The following is a 22477-nucleotide window of genomic DNA, read 5'->3' as shown; positions in this document are numbered from 1 at the left end:
ATCCACAATTTGTTATGATCCACACAATCAAATTCTTTGGCATAGTCAATAAAACACAAGTAAACATCTTTCTGGTATTCTTTGCTTTGAACCAGGATCCATCTGACATCAGCAATGATATCCCTCATTCCACGTCCTCTTCTGAGTCCAGCTTGCATTTCTGGAAGTTCTCTGTCAATATACTGCTACAACCATATTTTGAATTATCTTCAATAAGATTCTACTTGCATGCAATACTAATAATATTGTTTGGTAATTTCCACATCCTGTGGGATCCCCTTTCTTTGGAATGGGTACAAATATAGATCTCTTCCAGTCAGTTGGCCAGGTATCTGTCTTCCATATTTCTTGGTATAGCTGAATGATTGCCTCCACTGGGTCATCCATTTGCTGAAACATTTCAGTGGATATTCTGTCAATTCCTGGAGCCTTGTCCTTCACCAGTTCCTTCGATGCATCTTCAACTTCTTCGTTCATTACCATTGGTTCTTGAACATATGCCACCTCCTGAAGTGGATGAAGATTGACCAGTTCTTTTTGGTACAGTTACTTTGTTTGTTCCTCCCATCTTCTTTTGATGTTTCCTGCATCACTCAATATTTTGCCATAGAATCTTTCACTATTGCAACTCGAGGCTTAATTTTTTCCCTCAGTTCCTTCAGCTTGAGAAATGCCAAGCATGCCCCTCCCTTTTGGCTTTCTAACTCCAGGTCTTTGCACATTTCATTATAGTAATTGTCTTTGTCTGCTCAAGCTGCTCTTTGAAATCTTCTGTTCACCTCCTTTATCTCGTCATTTCTTCCATTTGCCTTAGCTACTCTTCACTCAAGGGAAAGTTTCAGAGTTCCTTCTTTTTGGTCTTTTCTTTCTTTCTCATATTTTTAATGATCTCTTGCTTTCTTCATGGATGATGTTCTTGATGTCATCCCACAATTCCTCTGATTTTTGGTCATTGGTGTTCAATGCATCAAATCTCTTTTTTAGCTGGCCTCTAAATTCAGGAATGATATATTCAAGGTCATATTTTGGCTCTCACGGACTTGTTTTAATTGTCTTCAATTTCAAGTTGAACTTGCATATGAGCAGTTAATGGTCTGTTCCACAATCAGCTCCTGCCCTTGTTTTGGCTGAAGATATTGAGCTTTTCCATCACCTCTTGCCACAGATCTAGTCAATCTGATTCCTGTGTACTCCATCTTGTGAAGCCCACTCATTCCATACTATTATGCTTTTTTTTTTTTTTTTTTTTCTCTATGTATTGGACATATTTTACGACAAACCATGTAGGATATTTTATTTTCCTAAGTCACTTTCTCATTATTTCTTTCTAAAATTACTCTGTCATTTCAATAAGTAATTATATCAGTTCAACTTTTGTTTTAAAGAAAACATTATTTTTAACTTCATTTAGGGCATTTTTTGGCAACTCCCCATGAAATGAAAGAAATGTAAAAGGCCCTGAGATATGCAAAATGGAATCACCCAATTTGGAAAGAGAAAAATCACTGACATTTTTGTAGTTGAATCAAGGCTCCTGCTTTTTGATAGTCTAGACTGAATCTGAGTTTTAAAAACTGGTGGATGCAACTGCCTTTGAGTATTATGAGGAAGAAAAACCACTTTGTGATGCAACACACTTAAATGTAGATTATTCTCAATTTGGGCTTAGCTAGGTGAGAAAGACCTGGAGTAAACTGTGCCAGATGCCAGGTAATCTAGCAGAGGTGTTCTGAAGCAGAGCTTCTCCAAGTGTGGTCCCTGGACCAGCGGCATCAACAAGACCTGGGAGCATGTGCAGTGCTGTCCTTGGGCCCCATTCCAGACCTACTGATCCAAGAACATAGGACCTGGCAAACTGTGTCAACAAGCTCTCCAGGAAATCTGACTCAGGCCAAGATGTTAGTGCAACAGAAAACAGAGGTATGGGTTAAGGAAGGAATATTAACTGTAGATGGCCAAACTAGTGGGCAGAGGAAGGGGTAGTGTGGGGTTTGAACTGCCTTTAGAAGAAGATTCAGAAGGAAAGAGATGGGTATTTTATGAGCAGCACTTGAGGGCGCAAAGACATCAAGTTGGATATGACTGTAATAGCACACTCTGAAATCGCATATGCAGTAGCGTATGTCTCTGAAACCTTCTGCCTTGACTTCAGAGAGAGTGTTCTCTCCTTGTTACACATATAACCACAATTCAGTTCTCCCAGGCATCTCACTGTATCCTCTGCCTCTGAAGGGCGAAAAGATTCTGAGCCTGGATGACTCTCAGATGACACAGGAAGGCTATATAAGGGAAAAATATTTTAAGTTATAAATGATGTCTGGTTCCTGCCATTACCAAAAATACTGTAGACTAAGTACCCTGAAAACCTCTTCTGCTACAAAGCATCTTGAAATGCAGGACTCTGTGTAATGGACATAATTTTTAATGTATAGCTGAGTTTATAAGAGAGTAAATGAGACTATTATTGGCTAGAAAATGAAGAGGAAATGATAAAATAGAAGAGCAAGAGAGACCTGATAGGCCCTGGGCTTCTAGACAAAGTGGAATAGTCTCATTTATCCAGAGACTTTGGTTGGGGTAGCAGGTGAGGCATTGGGCTGTAGGGGTGAGTGGGACACTGAAAGCACTCATCCATCCATCAAGAGGACTATAAAGAAAACTCCCCACCCCACTAAGCAAAGGGAGATACCTCCTGTTCTAGTGTGAAGAGATATTCCTGCAGTGGTGAGAAAGTAACACCTAAAAGGTTTTATCAGGTAATACTTTGTCTCTGTGGTAGGGAAGGTAGGCTTAGTATCAATGCAGACCACTTAAAGTAATCAGAAATTCATCCATAGAACAATTAGTGAGAAAGAAAAAAATATTAAAATAGCCTTGATTCAACTACAAAATGTCAGCGTCTGTATGAGCCCAGCCACATAGGAAACAGAGGCACAGAACAGGAGGGAAATGAGGATAAATAAGCCGGAAATTGTGGGTGGGAGTGCATGGGCAGGAAGTCTCAGGAATGAAAAGATGTCCCAAATTCCAAGGTGGGAATTTTGCACAGAAAGGTATCTTTATTTACACTTACAGCTCTGGTGGCATAGTGCCTAAGGCATTTGACTGCTAACCAGAAGGTTGGCAGTTCAAACCCACCAGCCACTCCGCAGAAGGAAGACTGAGCAATCTATTTCAGTAAAGATTTACCACCTCTACAGATAAACACATAAACATCTGAGAAGATCAGATGGGATTCAGTGAACAGGATTGTACTCTAGACCAAGGATAGATTCAGCTGAGGCTAATCTTGCACAAATACAGTGATACACAATACCCACAATCCTTACAGAAACAACAGAAGACAGACATAGAGCAATCCTTCATAGACAGCCAGACACTGTGGGAGAGAGATCCAATGTATCTATAAACTCAAGACCATAGTATTGGGAGACATCAGACTCAATTGGCACAATAAAATACATAAAAATCTTGTTCCACAAGTTACGTTGGTAAGTAGCGACTGGGGTCTTAAAATCTTTCAAGCGGCCAACTAAGATGCAGCTAATGGTCTCCTATTGTCAGAAACGAAGAAGGGTGCAAAAAAAAAAAAAAAGCCAAGGGTATTTGGCAGCAATCAGCTCTAGGACATGATGGACCTCAAGACCAGAAGAACTAGATGGTGTCTGGTTACCAATGCCAACCACTCAAGAAAAGATCAAAAACTCAAGATCCTGGATAGAGTAGGAGGAAAAATGTGGAACAAAATCCAAAAACACAATAAGGACCAGAATTACTGGTCGGATGGACTCTGGTGGGACCCCCAATACTTTAGCCCTCGAATACACTTTGGGCCTGGAATAAAACTCACTCTCAAGGGCTGGCTCTTAGCCCAATAGTAAATAAGACACACAGGCAGATCACTAAGCCCAGAGTATGCACCCACATGCATCCCTTGGAGCAGTAGACCACAGGGCACCAGAGGGGCAACATTTGCATGGAGGAAATGCAGGGCACACCAGAGTGCATAACTGTGAGGGGCACTGGGCAGGGAGAGGAGGAGAGTAGGTTAGGATTGGGGATGGTAATTGGGGAGTAAAGCCGAATGTATACAAAATGTTATATGTAAAACAAACTCTGCTCTGTAAACTTGCACCTAAAGCACAATAAATAAATAAAAGATTTACCACCTCAGCAATCCAAAGGGGATCACTATGAGTCAGAATCAACTCGATGGCAGTGAGTTTGTTTTTTTTGGTTAATCTGGAAATATTAATGTATTTGGAAGATTTTACAGGTGATAAAACATTTGGGGAAAAGTTTATAGAGCAAATTGTTTTTCCATTCAATAGTTCATCCATACTTTGTTTCATGACTTTTATTACAATCCTCACAATGTAACACCACTCCTCTCACCTACTCCCTGTGGTTAACATTTCCCTTTTGTCCTCCTTTGCTATGCATTCCTGCCTTCTGAGCTTTATCCCTGGGCATCTGCTGCCCTTTAGATCTCTTATGGTTGATTGTTCCAAGGAATCCTTACCCTTCTAGTGTTATTGTTCAACTCACAGGTCTTCCACTCTATCCAGAATCTGCAACTATGTTGCCTTTCAGAGTGATTGGGAGTGGTAGCTAGGCACCATCTCTTCTTCTCTCAGGGTCATTGATGCTGAGATTCCCATGGTCCACAAGTCCCTTGGACTGATTGTTTCCATGTGTCTTTGATTTTCTTCATTCATATTTGCTCCTAATGAGGACAGACCAATACATACATCTTAGATGTCCATTCACAAGCTTTTAAGACTCCATGCTACCCACCAAAGCAGGATGTGGAAAAAGTTTTTGTGTACTATGTTTTGCCAGTTGACTTTGATGTCTCCTATGACTGTGATCTCAAGCCCACAGGCTCAGTATTCACTCCATCAACAGGTTTGGTTGTAGCTAAGAAATTATCATAAAATTGCCCCCTGTTAGCCATACTATGTATGGGGACATTTTTTATGGAATATATAAATACATATGTAGAAATATTACCTGCCAAATCTATATGTGGTCCTGGATGTAGTACCATTCCCCTACTCATACCTGAACATCTTGCCTTTTTACCTATGTATCCACCCATAGATCAATGTTTGCTATTACTTATAATGCAGTATTGTGAAGTAATAGTAGTTACCTTTGTTGTCTGTACCTCCTGTGCACCCCTCTATATTTTCCTTTCCCTAGTGTTATTGTATGGTCACCAACTTTTGGTATATTGCCTTTCCTTTCATCCAAACCAATACGTATCTCTAACTTAGCTAGTTGTTTTTCCTCCTTTGCCCTCCCATCACTGGTAACCATCAAAGAATAGTTCTTCTCATGTGTACATAGTTCTTTCTTGACTTTTTATAATCATGAACTCATACACTATTTGTCCTTTTGCGATTGACTTATTTCACTTAGCATAATATTGTCCAAGTTCCTCCACATTATGAGGTGTTTCCCAGATTCTTCATTATTCTTTAATGTTGCATAGTATTCCGTTGTGTGTATGTTCCATAGTTTGATTATCCATTCATCTGTTAATAGGCACTTAGCTTATTTCCAACAATTTGCTGTTGTAAATAATAGTCTGTGATGAACATAAACCAGACCAAACGCACTGCCGTCAAGTCGGACCCGACTCACTGCGACCACTCGTTGGGTTTCTGAGGCAGTATCACTATAGAAGTGGATTGCCCAACCTTCCTTCTGAGGAGTGGTTGGTGGGTTTGAACCACGAGGCTTCTGGTTAGTGGTCCAATGCCAATTTTCCTTTTCAGTGGTGTCTTTGTGTGGTTTTGGAATCAAGGTTATGTTTGCTTCATAAAATGAGTTTGAGAGTATTCCATCCTTTTCTGTCTTCTGGAATAGTTTGAGTAGGATTGGTGTCAGCTTTTCTCTGGCCATCTGGGCCAAGATTTTGTTGTTGTTGTTGGGAGTTTGTTTATGACCTGTTCAGTTTCTTTTTCTGGTATGTGCCTGGTCATATTTTGTACTTCACTCTGTGTTAGTTTAGGTAGATTCTGTGTTTCTAGAAATTTGTTCATTTCTTCTAAGTTTTCAAATTTGTTGTAGTACAGATCTTTGTAATATTGTTACCTTTTTTTTTCAGTTGATTCTGTTGTGATATCATCCATTTCAGTTATTATTCATGTTATTTTCATCTTCTGTTTCTTTTCCTTAGTTAAACTTGCCAGTGGTTTGTCAATTTAGTTAATCTTTTCAAAGAACCAGCTTCTAGTTTTGTTGATTTTGTTGTTTTTACTTTTTCCAGATTCATTTATTTCTACTCTTATCTTTATTATCTCCTTTCTTTGGGAGACTGTAGGCTTCTTTAGTTGAATAGTTGAAGTTGTTTATTTTGGTCCTTTCTTCTTTTTTTTTTTTTTTTTTTGATGTGTGCGTTTATTGTTATAAATTGAACTCTGATTACTGCTTTCACTGTGTCCCAAAGATTTCTGTATGTCATGTTTTCATTCTCATTTGCTTCTAGGAGTTTCTTTTTTGTTTCACATTTTATTTCTTCTATTACCCAGTAGTTTTTGAGCAGGGTGTTATTCAGTTTCTAGGTATTTTATTTTCTTCCCTTTATTTTCCTATTTTTGATTTCCAATTTTATAGCACTGTGATATGAGAAGATGCTTTGTTAGTATTTCAGTGTTTTTCAGTTTACCAAGGTTTTCTTTCTTACCTTACATGTGGTCTATTCTGGAGAATAATCCATGTGCACTGGAAAAGAATTTGTATACCATTTCTCTTGGGTGAAGTGCTCTGTATATGTCTATGAGGTCAAGTTGTTTGGTTGCATTGTTGACATCTTCTGTATCTTTGTTGAGTTTCACTCTAGTTATTTTCTTTCATCAAAAATAGTGTGTTAAAGACTCCTGCAACTATTGTGGAATTGTCTATTTTGCTTTTCAAGTCTGTTACTGTGTTCTTTATGTATTTGGATGCTTTTTCATTAGGTAATAGGTATTTTTTATGGTTATGTCCTCTTTCTGGAGGAAATTTAATGTCCTTCCTTGTTCCTTATGCTGATTTTTGCCTTAAAGTCTATTTAACAGAAATTAACATTGTTACTCCTGCTTTTTTTTTTTTTTTTTTTTAGGTTTCCATTTGCTTCATTTATTTTTTTCCATCCTTTGATTTATTTTTTTATAATTATATTTATTGTGAGTCTCAGGGAGGCAGCATATTCACATTTTCTTATCCATTCTGCCACTCTTTTTCTTGACTGGTGCATTTAATCCATTCACATCCAGTGTAATTTAATGACAGAATGAATTTACTACTGTCATTCTTGTGTGTTTTTTATCGTGGTATTGATGGTATCTTTGATGAGAATATTTTTCTGTGCTGGGTTCATTTTGCTGTCAGATTTTCTTTTTGTTTTCTTCATTGGTATTAATTTTGTGTTTACTACATCCTTGTGATTTTCTTCTTTCTTATTTTCATTAGAAGGGCTATTAATTTTCTTTGTGGTTACCCTGTAGTTAATTTATATCTGCCTAGTTTTAAATAATCTGTTCTATATTGTTATAATCCTGGCTTCTTCTCCATTTGAAGATCTGTAATTATATCATTTATTCCCACTTTCTGTTTTGTAGTTGTTGATATTTACAGATTGACCACTCTAGTTCTCTATTTTCAGTCTTTTGTGCTTATTTTAATTTTTACAATTGTTTTTCTGGGTAGGTTTCTGAGTGATGTTGTCTTGTGTCTTACACTTTGGTTGTTATCTTCTATTTTTGTTTTTCTGTTCAAAGGACTCCCTTTAACATTTCTTGTAAGGTTGATCTGGTTTGAAAAAAATCTTCTAGCTATCTAGGAATATCCTAATTTTGCCATCATATTTGAGGGAGAGTTTTGTTGGATATATAATTCTTGGTTGGCACTATTTTATCATTTCAAGTTTTTATATGCTATCCCGTTGCCATTTTGCCTGCATGGTTTCTGCTGAGAAATCAATTATTCATTGCCCTCTGTAGGTTGATATTTCATTTTTCCCAGCTGCTCTAAAGACTATTTGTTTGCTTTGGTTTTGGAAAGATTGACTGTGATATGTCTTGGTGACTTCCTTTTAGATTCTGTCCTCTATGGGGTTCATTGAGCTTCTTGGATAGATATGTTTTTGTCTTTCATGATATTAGGGAAGTTTTCTGCTAGCAAGTTTTTAACAATTTTCTCTATGGTTTTTGTTTTGTTTTTGCCTCCTCCTGTTCTGGAATTCCAATCATGTAGATTATTTCTTGATATTATCCTATATAATTCATAAGCTTTCCTCAATTTTCTTCATTCTTGTTATGATTTTTCCTCATACAAACTGGTGTGAAGGGATTTGACTTCTAGCTGGCTAATCTGTTCTTTAGTCTCTTTAATTCTTATCCTTTGTCTTTCCAAATGTGTTACCTATCTCCATAATTTTAGTGTCAATCTCTTTTTATATGATTTCAAATTGTCTATTTATTTTGTCATTTTACTTTTGTAATGTTTTCCTGAATTCTTCTAGGGTATTGTTTGTCTCTTTCCTTGATTTTGTTTGTGGTTTCCTTAAGCTCTTGCAAAGCTATATATTCCATATCAAGTAGTTCTATTAAATGTCCTTCCTAGGGGAGGTTTCCTGGCTCTTTATTTTAATCATTTGTGCTATCTTGTCTTGTTTCTTTGTATGAATTGAAGTTGTCTATTGACTTTAGGACATTTTGAAATTATTGTTTTGATTTGTTGATACTATGTTAGTTTTACCCTGATTTTTTGTTTTGCTTTATTTCAGTATATCCAGATGAGTGGGGCAGGTGTTCTTTGGTTGTTAGATTGGCTGCACTGGGGTTTACCTCACCTGTCTCCCAGTAGATGGAATAACTGGTGGGAATGTCGGTGCAGGTTCCTGTCATGAAGAGGCACTGCATGATGAGCAAGTGTTGTTTACCATCTTTTGTTGATTGCGTAGTACAGGAGCAGATGGTGGTGCTTGCTTGTTGGGTGACTTGGTAGGTGGTAGATATAGTGATATGGCTGACTAGTGGGGCACTAATGTCCTCCTCCCATTGGATATGACAGGAAAAAAGAAGAAGAAATTTAAAAGGGTTGGGTGGGAAGAAAGTTTGGTTAAAATAGAAGAAGAGGAAGAGGTTGAAATAAACAAATAAAAATTAAGAAAAAGTGGAGGGGGGAGAAAAGAGAAAAAGAAGAAGAAAAGAAATGCAAAGAGAGAAAAAGGAGGAGAGGCTTTTATAGTTATAGTTAGCCAGTAGTGGTAGCTGCAGGTGGCCATGGTGTAATCCACCAGAGGTGGTGCCTACAAAACCTCAGAGGGGTACACCTCTTGTGTTCAGTAAAAGACATGTTACAACACAAACTCAGGCAACCCGAGCTACAGACCCTGACTCTGTCTGCTTGGAGCTCATTGCAGTTGGTGGCTAGAATGCTGAAGCGGCAGCCAAGGAACCATGTGGGTGTACAGCTACCAGTGGGGCGTCCCTAGCCACTGGGTTAGTGGAGGTGGGAAGAGGGTTCACCCCTAGTCACTGGGAGGGTGGATTTGTTAGAGCAGAGAATGTACCCCTCCAGTCACAGTTCACTGGTGTGGATTTTGTGCCCTTCTGATTGCACACAGCTGATTATCTAGCCCCTACACAGACTCAGTCAAGTGGGAGGCTGCCCACAGTCTAACATCTGGGACCACCACTCTGTAGGCCTTCCTTCTTGTGTGGGCCCTGAACCCAAACAACTAGTATTCAGTAGTGGTATATGGCTTCATTCCCCTTCTCTGGATCCCTCCTCTCTCTGCAATCACTTGTGCCACTGGAAATCTGGCCTGTTTCCCTGCACTTTCCTCTCCCAGATCTGCCACATGTTCTCCTCACCTCCTGATCTGTCCACACTGTGTCTCTATTACAGTGTTGATTCCATGAGGTTGGTTTTTTCTCACCCATGTGTGATGGCTTCTGTGCTTCCAAATGACCATACTTTGTAGGGTTCCAGCTTCTCTCTCTTCCATCTTCCTTTCCAGAAAATGCTTAATTTTCTGGAATCTTAATCTCAAATAAGAGAATAATTCTTTATTCTCTTATTTGATGCTCAGAGTTCCAGGGTCATTATTTGTATTTGTTTCACTCGATTTTTCCAGGTTTTGGCTGTAAAGGCAAAGTGCATTAGCAGGATGCCATCTTGTCTCCATTCTCTGTAAACCAGCCATTTTAATGAATTAATTAAAGATAGCCTCATCTAGCTTATTATGAAGTGCATTATTGACATTTTACCTTTTTGTTTAACTAATGTCAATATATCTAATATATTTATGTAGTTTATCTTGACTGTTTCTTATTAATTATCACAATAGTAACTCAATATAGAAAAAAAAGATAGCACTACAACCTTATAGTGAAGGAAATAAATACTGAATTTCAACTTATGTTTTATAAAATGAGATTTGATCAATTAAAAAAGGAAAAAAAGAAAAGAAAAGAAAACCTCTCAAACATAAAAATGCATTTCACATCACTGATGGCAAGCATTGATCTATGGGTAGATAGATGGGTGGACAGGCTGAATGATCATGTATGTCTAGGCAGGGGGAGCATATGTCCATGACCATCTCCAGGGTTGTCAGATGATGTTTCTACATGTGCATTTGTATGTGCTATAAGAATGTCTGGGTGTATGATAGAACTGACAAGGGCAAGGTTGTAGTGGCTTCTTGGCCACAGCGAGCTACCCTGAGAGCCAGTAGTTGGGCCTGTGGGCTTGGAATCATGGTCACAGGGGACATCCAGCTCAATTGGCATAACATACTACACAAAATATATTGCTCTACATCCTACTTTGGTAAGTAGCAATGAGGTCTTAAAAGCTTGCAAGTGGACATCTAGGTGCAACAATAGGTCTCTCTTCACCCAGAGCAAAGAAGAATGAAGAAACCCAAAAATTCATGGAAACAATTAGTCCAAGGGACTAGTAGACCATACAGTCCTCAGCCTATATGACCATGAGAGCAGAAGAACTAGATGGTGCCTGGCTACCACTGTCAACCACTCGGAAAGGGATCAGTGCAGGAAATCCTGGATAGAATAGGAGAACAATATGGAACAAAATTCAAAATCACTAAAAAAGGGAAAATAAAAATTAAAAAAAAAAAAAAACAGGTTTACTGGCCTGACAGAGTCTGGTGAGACCCCCAGACTATGGCTCCTAGTTATCTTTCAGATCTGGAACTGAACTCACTCCTCTGGCTTCCAGCCAGACAATAGGCAGGCAAATGGGATGAGGTTTGCATTAGGTAGATACACTCCTTGGAACAATCAATTATGGAAGAATAGAAGGGCACTATTTACACAGGGAGATAGCTCAAGTGGTGGGAGTACATGGGAGGGAAGGACATAAGGAAGAGGGTACTACAGGGGAGGGGAGTGGGAAGAAAGCTGTTACATTGTGGGGAATTGCAGTCAATGTCATGAAACAAAATGTTTATGAAATGCTGTATGGAAAATTAATTTGCTCTGTAATGTTTCACCCAAATCATTATAAAAGTTTTAAAAAATCCATTTCAATAAGAATAAAATTTTGTGGGTTAGTGGAATGGAAATAAGTGTTCAAGTATGAAGGGACATTCTGTAATACTTGCCTGTTAAAGGAAGAATTTGTTCACTCATTCTTACAGGGAGAATGGTGGCCATCATATAATATAATATTCAGATCATTTATATGACACTTTTTAAAAAGTTAAGAAATATTTCTTTTTAAAATATCAATATTTACAAAGCAGTAGATATCATATCTGTTGTAACCAACTGAACTCATAATGGAAGTTTTCAGATCTCAGTTATAATTTTTAAGTAATTGCAAGACAGTACATGGTTTTTCAAAATTAATTTTGGGAGGTATGTGAAAAAAATATCAAAATACATCATCTCAGTTTGTGTAAGGAGGTCAAGAGTACTTTACAAATTAGCTACCTTATTTCACACTTTATTCTCAGTGCCTAGAACAGAGTGACCCAAATCAGTGTAAAATGAACTGAAGAAAGAGCCCTGTTTGTGAACAGCATGTGGAAATCATAAATATCAGTTGGGGATGGAGAGAGATTTTGTCTTTGAGATATTTTCTCTGGGCCATATTAACTTTGTGAAACAGACTCTTGAGAAATCTCCTTTCTTAATAATGGAAAAAAATGCATATCATAGGCTACAGGATCTTTAATTTGCATTTAAAAATAAATGCAGATTTGCATTTGAGGGCATTGGTGGTTCAGCAGTAGGATTCTCACCTTTCATGCAGGAGAAAACCAAAAAACCCAAACTCACTGCCATTGAATCGATTTTGCCTCATGGAGACCCCTCATTGGGTTTCTAAGGCAGTATTTCAATAGAAGTAGATAGCCCAATCTTCCTTCCAAGGAGTGGCTGGTGGGAGCCAGATTCAGTTCTCTGCTAATGGACTCATGTGACACCATCACCCATTTGTCAGTGGAGGCTTTCATGTTGCTGTAATGCTGAATAGGTTGTAGCAGAGCTTCTAGGATAAGGCAGACCAGAAAGAAAGACCTGGCAACCTACTTCCAAAAATCAGCCAGTGGAAGCTCTGTGGTCACAATGATCCAGTCCACAACTAATCATAGGAATGGCAAAGGATTGGGTGCTGTTACATTTCACTGTGCTTGGAGTTGCAATGAGTCAAGGGTTAAATAGACTCAACAACAAAAATTTGCATTTCAGAAAACAATAAACGTTAATCTATTACAAACGTACTTGGGAGATATTTATATTTACTGTTTGAAAATTTCTTTGGTGACTTTGTGAAAAAAAAAACCTTGGTGGAACTAGTACCAAATTGAAAATGATTGTGTTCAACTTGAGGAAGTAGTTCTTGTAGTAAATTAGCATTTTCTTCTTTATACTTGAACTACAGAATTTTCCAAAGCTCTCACTTAGATATAATGGAATTTGAACCATAGGATTAACAACAGAAGAAGTGGAGAACAATGAAAGAGTTGTCCTATTTTAAAGCAAATGCCACACACATTCTGTATTTTTTTGCATTTAACATGCTTACAACAATACTTGGAAAAAAGTTTTTGTTGGCAAGATAATAATAATAATAACATGAAATGCATGTTATTTGTGTAAAAATATGGTGAAGTTCTTTACTTAGGCTCTGTGGCTATTAATTTGAAAGATAATATCATCATGAATATATATCAGGCTTCTGCCAAAAAAACAAATTGTTTTTCCACATTTGAAAAAAATTCTGCAAAAATAACTTTTTAGTTCAAAAAAGATGTTCATGCCTTAGATAAGAGCAGATTTGTTGGTGCATTAATTAACTCCAAAATAATGACTTAACACTCTGAGGGCAGACAGAAAATAGGGTAAAGGTAATGCTGTATTCTTTTTTAGATTCCTAATTAATCACTAATCAGTTTGTGTTTCCATAATATATTCTGGTTTGGAATTTCAAGTCTAAAATGGATTTTAGAGTTAATCAAGAGTATCTCCCTTATTTTATAGAAAAGAGAAAGAATCATACAAAATACAAAAGAGAAAGAATCATACTAGGGTAGAACTTTCACCTGGAATGTGGAATTCTGGCTTTTTATCCAGTCTTCCTCCTGTAGGCCCTGGACTTCAGGTTGGAGTCCCAGGACCTCTGGCTTTGGGGGAAGTGCTCCAGGGTCTGTGGTAGGGAAGAAAGTACGGTACCCAGAATGAGTGCAGGAGGACCTGGGCCCCCAATCTCATTGCAGCCAAAGCAACTTAAGAGTTTCCCTTTTATGTTTTAGGCTTCTGTTTAGAATTGGTAAGGGGAAAGAAAGTCTCCTGTACCAATTGCTCATTCAGAAAGTGTCAAAACATGTTACAGCTCATGGCACTAATCACTGGAACCAGCCAAAAGGAGAAAAGAAAAAGGAGGGGCAGGGTAAGCAAGTGGGGGATGTCTACTTCCAAACCAAAGATTCTTACGCTGATAAAGCAGACTTTGTGAAAGCAGTCACCACCACCACTGACCCAGGCTGAGGCCTCATGGGACTATTCCTCTCTCCAAGACTGTTCTCTCTAAGACAGCTCCCCCTGAGGTAATGGGGGATGGATGTTGCTCACCCACAAAGTTTTTGCACCTGCTTATGTCTCTTCTTGAATCTTATCTCCCCTTCACTCTACTCCCTGTGTTCTGAGCTTGACACAAGCCTCATTTCCTCAGAGAACTCCCTCCATCTGCCCCTCCCCATAATGTCCCATTTCCTGTCATGGGATCACATACACCTTCATCTCTTCTTCTCAGGCACTGACATGGTTTCACCTAAGCTGCTTTTTTGACTCCTTGACGTGTAGGCTCAGGTAGACTCTGACTTGCTTCCATTCAGCACCATCTCCCAGCACCTGTTGCACACACGGGAAAGGACAAGCAAAGAGTGGGGACCTTCCTGGTCACTGAGTGGCTATGCTATAGAGAGCTCTCTGAGTAGAGATTTCTCTGACTTAGAGGCTATAGGTAGGAGCTCTGGTAGCATAGTGCCAAAGGCACTTGACTGCTAACCAGAAGGCTGGCAGTTCAAACCCACCAGCCACTCCTCGGAAGGAAGATGGGGCAATCTACTTCGGAAGTGATACTGCCTCAGAAACCCAAAGAAGGGTCGCTATGAGTTGGGTCCAACTTGATGGCACATAACAACAACACAACAACAAGAGACTATAGGTACATAGCAGTTGGCAGCCACCCAAGTTGTGATAGGAGATCAGTAAAGTATTGGTAGAAAATGTTTAGGGTTGTCTTCACCTGTTTTGGGCAGTGTTTCTTTTCCACATTTGCCTTCTAATTAAGAGTCTTGCAACAAAAGCCGGGAAGGAAGCAAGGAGAGGTTATTGTTAAAAAGCATTCACTGCATTGAGATATATTGCCTTGTGCATTTGTGCTTCTCCAAACAGTCCCTCCTTTGTGTTCTGTGCCTTCTTTTTGAGCTCTTGTGTGAACCTTGTATTCATTCATAATTTTTGTTCTTCGTTTCTTTCATTGTTTGGAATCTCAAATAAGCCAGCATGTGAAGGGGTTTTCTCTTGGGTGCTCTTTTGGTTTTGTTAATTGTGTGTTCTTAGTCTCCTGTCCAATTAACATTATGGTGGGATTGGGTGCAAATGTTATGGCATTTCCCTATCAGTGTGTGAGACTTCAGAGATATCTTAAAAGCCTTATCATTTTAGACAACCAATGACTACTTACTGAAAAAAGTTTAAAACAAAATACACCAACTACAACAACACATAGTCCTTATTTCCTGGACTAACATAAACAATACTTAGAAATAAGATGTTTAGATCTTAAAATGTCTTTTATGCAATAAAATAAATTCTACTATCTAGCTGGCCTGGAGCTATGCATTTGGAAAGCAGTTTTAATGAACTTAGAGAACCCAGTAGCTCAGTAAGAAAAAAATAATAACCTCATACTAACTAAATACATCTATCCCTAAGTAGCTAGATAGATGTGCAGAATGGCTACAGTGTTCCTCATTATTCATATTAATGCTCAAGGGAACTAGGCTTTTGCCAGTTCATCTCCTTGCTTTTGCTGTCATAAATCACTATTAGGACAGGGACCTCAACCAAGGATACTAGTTTTTTATTCTTTTTAATTTTACTTGAAGCTGTCTTCCAAGATCATCTTTTTTTTTTTTTCAGACTGTCTCACATTTAAAATTAAAGGAGAGCCAATGCTAACTGAGGGATCATGTCATTAATATCTTCGGTCAAAATTTCAAATGTAACTCAAATATTTGTGAGAAATTCTCAATCAAGTATTTTTTACTTATACATTTGTTTACATTTCTAAACAGTCTAACTATTCTTTAAAAAAGAAAAGAATTCATTTTAAACAACTTCAATTAAACCAAGAGCCAATGACTAGAAGTAATCAAATTCACAATATCATTAGTTTGAATATTTAAATGTTTGTCCACAGACTTATATAGGACAAAAATAAATGAAAGAGGCTAATGAATAAAGTACTAATTTTTAAAGTGTGGGGGGTGTGGGGGGGGGGGTTGTGGAGAGGTTGCTTTCCATCACAGGTATGCACTTGGCTCATTCAAGTTAAAATTTTTCTGGAGAAAATTGTTACCTTTAACAGAATAGTTTCCTTTATTCTTAATACTACCCTCAATTCCAAATTTCAGATTAATCAGACAAACTGATGTTGTGTTTGTTAGGTACTTTGAGCTGACCTGTTTTTGCCATGTTTTATCCAGTGAGTCTGCCCTTGGGGCCCAGTAACAATTGTATGGTGGATTGTGGCCCCTTGGCACTCTCTGAGGCTGAGGAGACTGTGTCTGTGGGCAGCTGCTTTGCATCAGAAGACACGACTGAAGACTCTGGAGTGATGAGCTCCCCTTCAGACATCATTTCCCTGGATTCACAGCATGACAGCATGAAGTCGAAAGATAAGTGGGCCACAGACCAGGAAGACTGCAGCGACCAAGATCTAACTGGAACCCCAGAACTGGGTCCCCAAAGGAGCCCCTCGTGGGAGAGGAACAGCGAGGAGCATTCACATCAAAGGTGAGTCATGTGACATGTGACAGCTGAAAAGTGCAGTCTCTCACACATCTGACATACCAAGTTTAAAAGAGGTAAATCTTCTGTCATTATATTCAGGCTCCTCCATCTCTCATTTCAATCCAATAAATATTAATTATGGGTCTACTGTGTGCCAGCCAGAAGTCACCACCACCCTCCTGATTTTGGAGTTTATTATTCATGTGCATGTTCCCATGCTTTTTTGTATATATGCTTTTTTGTATACATGTATATATTTATAAATAATGTATAATTTTGTTTTGCTTGATTTTACACTGTATATACGTGGAATCATACTTCCAGGATACTTTTTTACTCGGTATCATGTCTGTGATGACACCTGTGTCGTTAGTTCCATTTATTTATCCATTTTCCTATTCATGGAGTCCTTGGGTGGCACAGCTGCATTTGTCAACTATGATATGCTCTGGTAGCATAGTGCCTAAGGCACTTGACTGCTCACCAGAAGGCTGGCGGTTCAAACCCACCAGCCACTCCTCAGAAGGAAGGTTGGGCAATCCTACTTCTGTAATGATACTGCCTCGGAAACCCAAGGAGGGGTCGCTATGAGTCGGGGCCGACTCGACGGCAAACAACAACAACAACATAAGTTTGCATATTCAAGTCCACCTGAAGGCATTTCAGAAGAAAGGCCTAGCAGTCTACTTCTGAAAGATCACAGCCATTCAAAGCCCTACGGAGCATAGCTTTACTCTAACACGCATGAGGCTGCCATGAGCTGGAATTGACTTGGTAGCAACTGGTAGGTTGCTCTAGTGTTTCATCATTGGAAACAATGAGCAGGTTGTACATCTCTCTCAGATTTCATGTAGAGTTTTCTAGACGAGGGATTATTAGGCCATTAGATGGGTTCATCTTAAACTTTACAGAATATTGACAAATTGCTCTCCAAAATGATTGCCCAGTTTATACACCTCTAATCACTCCTCAGAAGGAAGGTTGGGCAATCCTACTTCCGTAGTGATATTGCCTCAGAAACCCAAGGAGGGGTCGCTATGAGTCGGGGCCGACTTGACGGCAAATAACAACAGCAAACAACAATGGTGTATGGTGACCTGTCATTCATCTCCAACAGTATTTGGTTTAAGTCAACATCTTAATTCTTGCCAGTCATAGAGCTGTCAAATGGCATCTTAATTAACAATTCTTTGATCAGTAAGGTTCAGTATCTTGTCTATCTTGGGATCTGTTTATTAACAGTTTGTTTTCCTCTTTATAAATTGTCTTTTCATAACCTATACCCATTTTCTTTGAAATGGGGATGTTTACCATATTTTGAATTATTAATTGTCCTTTTTAAGTTATTTGTACACACAGAGACTAAGTCTGTGGCTTGATTTTAGCTTTGTTTTCTTTTGTACAAAAGTTGTTTTGAACAGAAGTTGTCTTTTAATTTTAGTGTTGCTGGATTCATTCTTTTTATCCTGAATATGTATTATCTTTGCTCATTTAGGTACAAAGGATAGTCTAAATTTTTTATAAAAGTTTTAGTGTTGTTTTCTTACACTTGGACTTTAAGACTACTGGGAATTTAATTTTGGATATAGTGTGAAGAAGGAAACATATTTTTTTTCAATGAATTTTTCATCCTATTTTGGCCATATATGAAGTTTCCATAAATGTATTGATCTATTTCCAGCATGTTTTTCCATACCATTTGTTTATTTGCTTATCTCTGTACCAACACTGCACTGTCTTAATTCCTTTCTTCATTTTCATATGGGAAAGCATGTTAATTCTCTGAAGCCCATCAAGTTTTTTGCCTTTAAAATAATTTTAAAAAGTAATCACGCAAACAATATTATAAGAACATTAATAGAAATAAAGCAAAATCATAAAAAAAAATATTTATTCACAAGTCAATCACCAAATGAATGAATGCTTTTATATTTTAAGGTCTTACTTTAGACCTTGCCCATATGAACAAACCAAGATTCCCCCAGTTAATGTATTCACAGTGTTTTAACATTTTATTTTGATTTATTTTTTACCTAATGGTTTATCATAAGTATTTGTCCATGTAATTATATATACTTCCTAACAATTTTAATGTATTAATGACAAAATGAAGCCCAAGTTTACATTTCATTAGAGAACAAAATAGAAGGTGAAATTGTGTTCATTTCTCCTCTACCACATGTAAGATGTGTTTAGTTGAGATTATACTATACTGTTTGCATCCTTTAAGACCAGAGCAAAAATATGGAGTGTTCTTAGTCTATTTAACATAAATAGTGTTCTTCAGTAATCTTTAGTCTGTTCTCTTAGTTTTCATGGAAATTACATATTTGATATCCTGTTTGGAAGCTAATCATTTTTAACTCTGCTTCCCATAGGAATGCCTCTTGTAAGACTCACTGTGTTTTTTGCTGGTGCTGACCCCTGATGCAAAATTTTGCTTGTCTCTAATCAAAGATGAGAGTTAATATTGTCTATGGCCACAGCCAGGTGAATCATTACGTCTCTGGAACCTGATGATTTATCCAAATTGTAATTTTCTGCCCTCATCTTCTTGATACTACTGAACTTGAGAATACCACAGTGAAAAGGGACTAAAAGAAACTAGGAAGAAAGTCCTAGTGATCTCCTTCTAAAATGCAGCTAATGAAAACCCTGTGGATCACAACTGTACAGTTTACAACTAGTCATGAGGATGATACAGGACCAGACAGCGCCATGAGTCGATGACTGACTCAGTGGCAGCTAACAGCAACAGCAACAAAATGGTGGGTATACAGGGAACCCGACAGACCTACAGTTTAATCCCACCAACACTAACTAGTTGTTTGGCCTTCGACAGTCCAGTTGACTTTGCCGAGCCTTGTATCTCTCACCTGCATACTGCGCATAGTGACTCCTACCTAGCAGAGGTGTCAGGAATCAACAAAGTACTCAGTGCAGAGCCTGGGATATTGTGTAGCCATTAAGTAGTGTCCATTGTCAAAATCAATGCTATAGGTTTAGGAAGTTGCAGCACCATAAATTTCTGGTAGGTCCCTTTCTTTCTTGGGCTTTATTTAGCTCTATCAGTAAATAAAGGCTGAAGATGATCTCTGAGCCCCCAGCTCTGTCTAGGATTCCAGGTTATTTGTCCAGTAGATGGCATGAACTCTCAACACAATTTGTAAGCAATGATCATAGTGTGTTTTCTCAGGAATTATCTTCACTAACAAATTAGATATAAGCAGAGATTACATCATTTTATACCACATAATTTATCTCCAAATTTATGATTTTCAGTTAATCTCAAAATTAATTAAAAGCAGCACGTGTAATGTAAAGCTGACATTGCAAACTCAAACACTTACAGAGCCAAGAAGATGATGAGTCTTGGTGAGGCTCACCAGGTATGAGGCCACAGTGGAGAGCACAAGTTTTCTCTAAGGAGAGCAGCCCAATTCCCTATGGAATTACAAACCCAGGGTAGCCACTTTTAGAAGATAAGCCAGCAATATAGATTTTTATGTGAAGTCTACCAAATTTTAAATGTTGGCAACCAATTTAGACCTTCAAGATCAAACCAAACACATACACAAGCTGTGTGTGACCATTCCCAGATGTATACAATATTGAGTATTAAAGGATGTGTTTCCTTTCTCTTCCCAAGTATCCAGTAGTATTTTGATTGCTTATTTTCCAACTATAGATACCTCTTGAAAAGCATTCATAAATATATTTGATAAGCCATTAATTCTCCCCTTAGTCACAGTATAATAGTAAAGTGTCCTACATCTTCTGCAGCAGAGAAACCTGTTTACATTTTCCCCCTGCATGACATCTCTTAATATTACTAGTAATGAGTATTCCATGAGTCGCTCTTTGAAAAATGTCATTATATGTCATCACACGCCTACATTTTCTCACACTTAAACCAAAAACCTATGTATGCATCATGGACATAGAAAAAGAGAAATTACAAACTTTCTTTCCTTTTTTCAGAGCTTAATGAGAATGGAGAAGTCTTCTTCTCCATCATTCATTCATTAATTTTTTTTTCTTTCACTCAACAAATTTGAACAGCTGGGCTGGCTGCTGGAGGTACAGCATGATCAGATGGGGCCCTTTCCTTGAGGAGTGCACAGTCTCAGGGAGAGACAGACAGATTATGGCAATTCACAGAGGTATCTATTAGGATGGATGGAACACAGTGGTTGAAGGAACATAGAGAAGACTTTGAGGGTGGGGAGGGGACCAGAGAGGTCTTTCTGAAGGCAAAAATATTTAAGCTAGGGCCTGAAGTATGCATCAAAGTGATCCAGAGATGGTGCTGGGGCAGGGAAGAGAAAGGTTTCAGGAAGCAAGCACCATGTGCAAAGGTTCAGAGATGAGAGAGGGTTAGTATTACCAGCTTTCCTAATTGTCCTAGGCTCTACGCTCCCAGGAATGGACAGGGACCAAAGCCAACCACTTATTAGCCAGCCTGGCAAAGACAACATTTGGAGTTAGTGAATACATTGTTAAACCATAATGAAAGAATACACCCATTTTGATGAAAAGAATGTTTTCCAGTGATGTGCTCTGTGGTCAAGTCCACATCATACAATATTGAGAGATAGGGCAGCAAATGGGCAGTAAAGACCGGAACAGGCAGGATTGAGGATTCAGCCACATGGCACAGGGCTGACTGTGCTGGGCAAGAGAGCAAATCTGATAAAATCAGGTGAGGCATGAGGGGAAGGCTGATTCCAGATCTCCAGACTGGCAAACTAATATCAGAACCTATGCTTATGGGATCAGCAACTCAGAATCAAGTTCAAATTGTATGACAGCAAAACTCACTTCTGTTGCCAGGGGTATGCCCTGAACCTTGAGCACCTGGACAGAAGAACTGTACCAGAACACTACACATTAGCACCAGTGGTCAAAGAATAGCCATAGTCATTGAGAGAAGCAGTGACAAAGAAGACAATTTCTGGCAACCCTCACACCCAGTGGAGGATGGGCAGAGCCAATAAATGCCTTACCCAGAGTGCACTTACCAAACTGTAGAGTCTCACTTCCATTCTGCCCCTGGTATATATACCCCAAGATCACCTTTGTAAAGTGAGGGCATCCAAGGGAGACAGTACCACTATTCTTGATGCCTAATGTCTGATCCCTCCATCCTGAATCATTCTGATTCCTAGTTTATGCAGTAATCCTTAGGTGGCTGGTTAGTAATCCTGAGGTGTCAGGGATGTTCTTCCTGAATAAGGCAAACAGTGGTGATACAGGGCCTGGTTAGGACAGTGAGGTCTCCCTAGGTCCTTGCTGAGATTATTCTGTTGAATGTCAGGCCTTACAGGCTCAGGCAAAACAGAAATTACTCTTTTTCAGACTGGTCAGGCCAGGATTCCAGACTAGAAGTGGATGCTGAGATGGGCATCCTCAACAGTTGCAAAACCCTCAGTTCACAGAGAGTGTCCATCTGTAACCAAAAACCAAACCAAACTGACTGCCATCAAGTTGGTTCAGACTCATAGTGACCCCCATTGGCTTCTAAGACTGTTAATTTTTATGGAAGCAGAGTGCCTCATCTTTCTTTCACAGAGTGGCTGGTATGTTTGAACCACCAACCTTTTTTATTAGCAGCCAAATGCCAAATGCCTGAACCACTGCAGAGCTCCTTCCATCAGTGACCAGTCACCCGTGAAATGACACTAGCCACTAGTTGTCAACTTTGCAAGAGGCCCTGTTCTGTAGCCACCACTATATTCCTCAGTGGTTCATTGGACACTTTGGCAACAGTGTAAGACTCTTTGTAACCTGAAGAGATTTAAATGTGTAAGGTCCACATAGTTTCACTCTGGTTTCCTTGGATATCTCCCTTTTCTCTGCATCCTACAAATGTCAGTGTCATCTAGACTTCTTTGAGTATGATTGCCTGGAATCATTCATTGACAAATTGG

General features: G+C 38.7%; 1 protein-coding gene across 1 annotated transcript in view; it reads left to right on the top strand.

Annotated features, from left to right (window-relative positions):
- The window catches only part of COBL (cordon-bleu WH2 repeat protein), a 374456-nt gene that overhangs the window by 298786 nt on the left and 53193 nt on the right, over positions 1–22477 (top strand). Inside the window, exon 9 of the mRNA XM_042781403.1 lies at positions 16241–16550. Coding sequence (XP_042637337.1) covers positions 16241–16550 — 310 coding nt within the window. The remainder of the gene's footprint in view (positions 1–16240; positions 16551–22477) is intronic.

The sequence above is a fragment of the Orycteropus afer genome, unplaced genomic scaffold (assembly GCF_000298275.1).
Source record: "Orycteropus afer afer isolate SDZICR_OR568_19922 unplaced genomic scaffold, OryAfe1.0 scaffold00115, whole genome shotgun sequence".
Lineage (NCBI taxonomy): Eukaryota > Metazoa > Chordata > Mammalia > Tubulidentata > Orycteropodidae > Orycteropus > Orycteropus afer.
The sequence above is the reverse complement of the archived record's forward strand: the minus strand, read 5'-3'. Positions and strand labels throughout refer to the sequence as shown.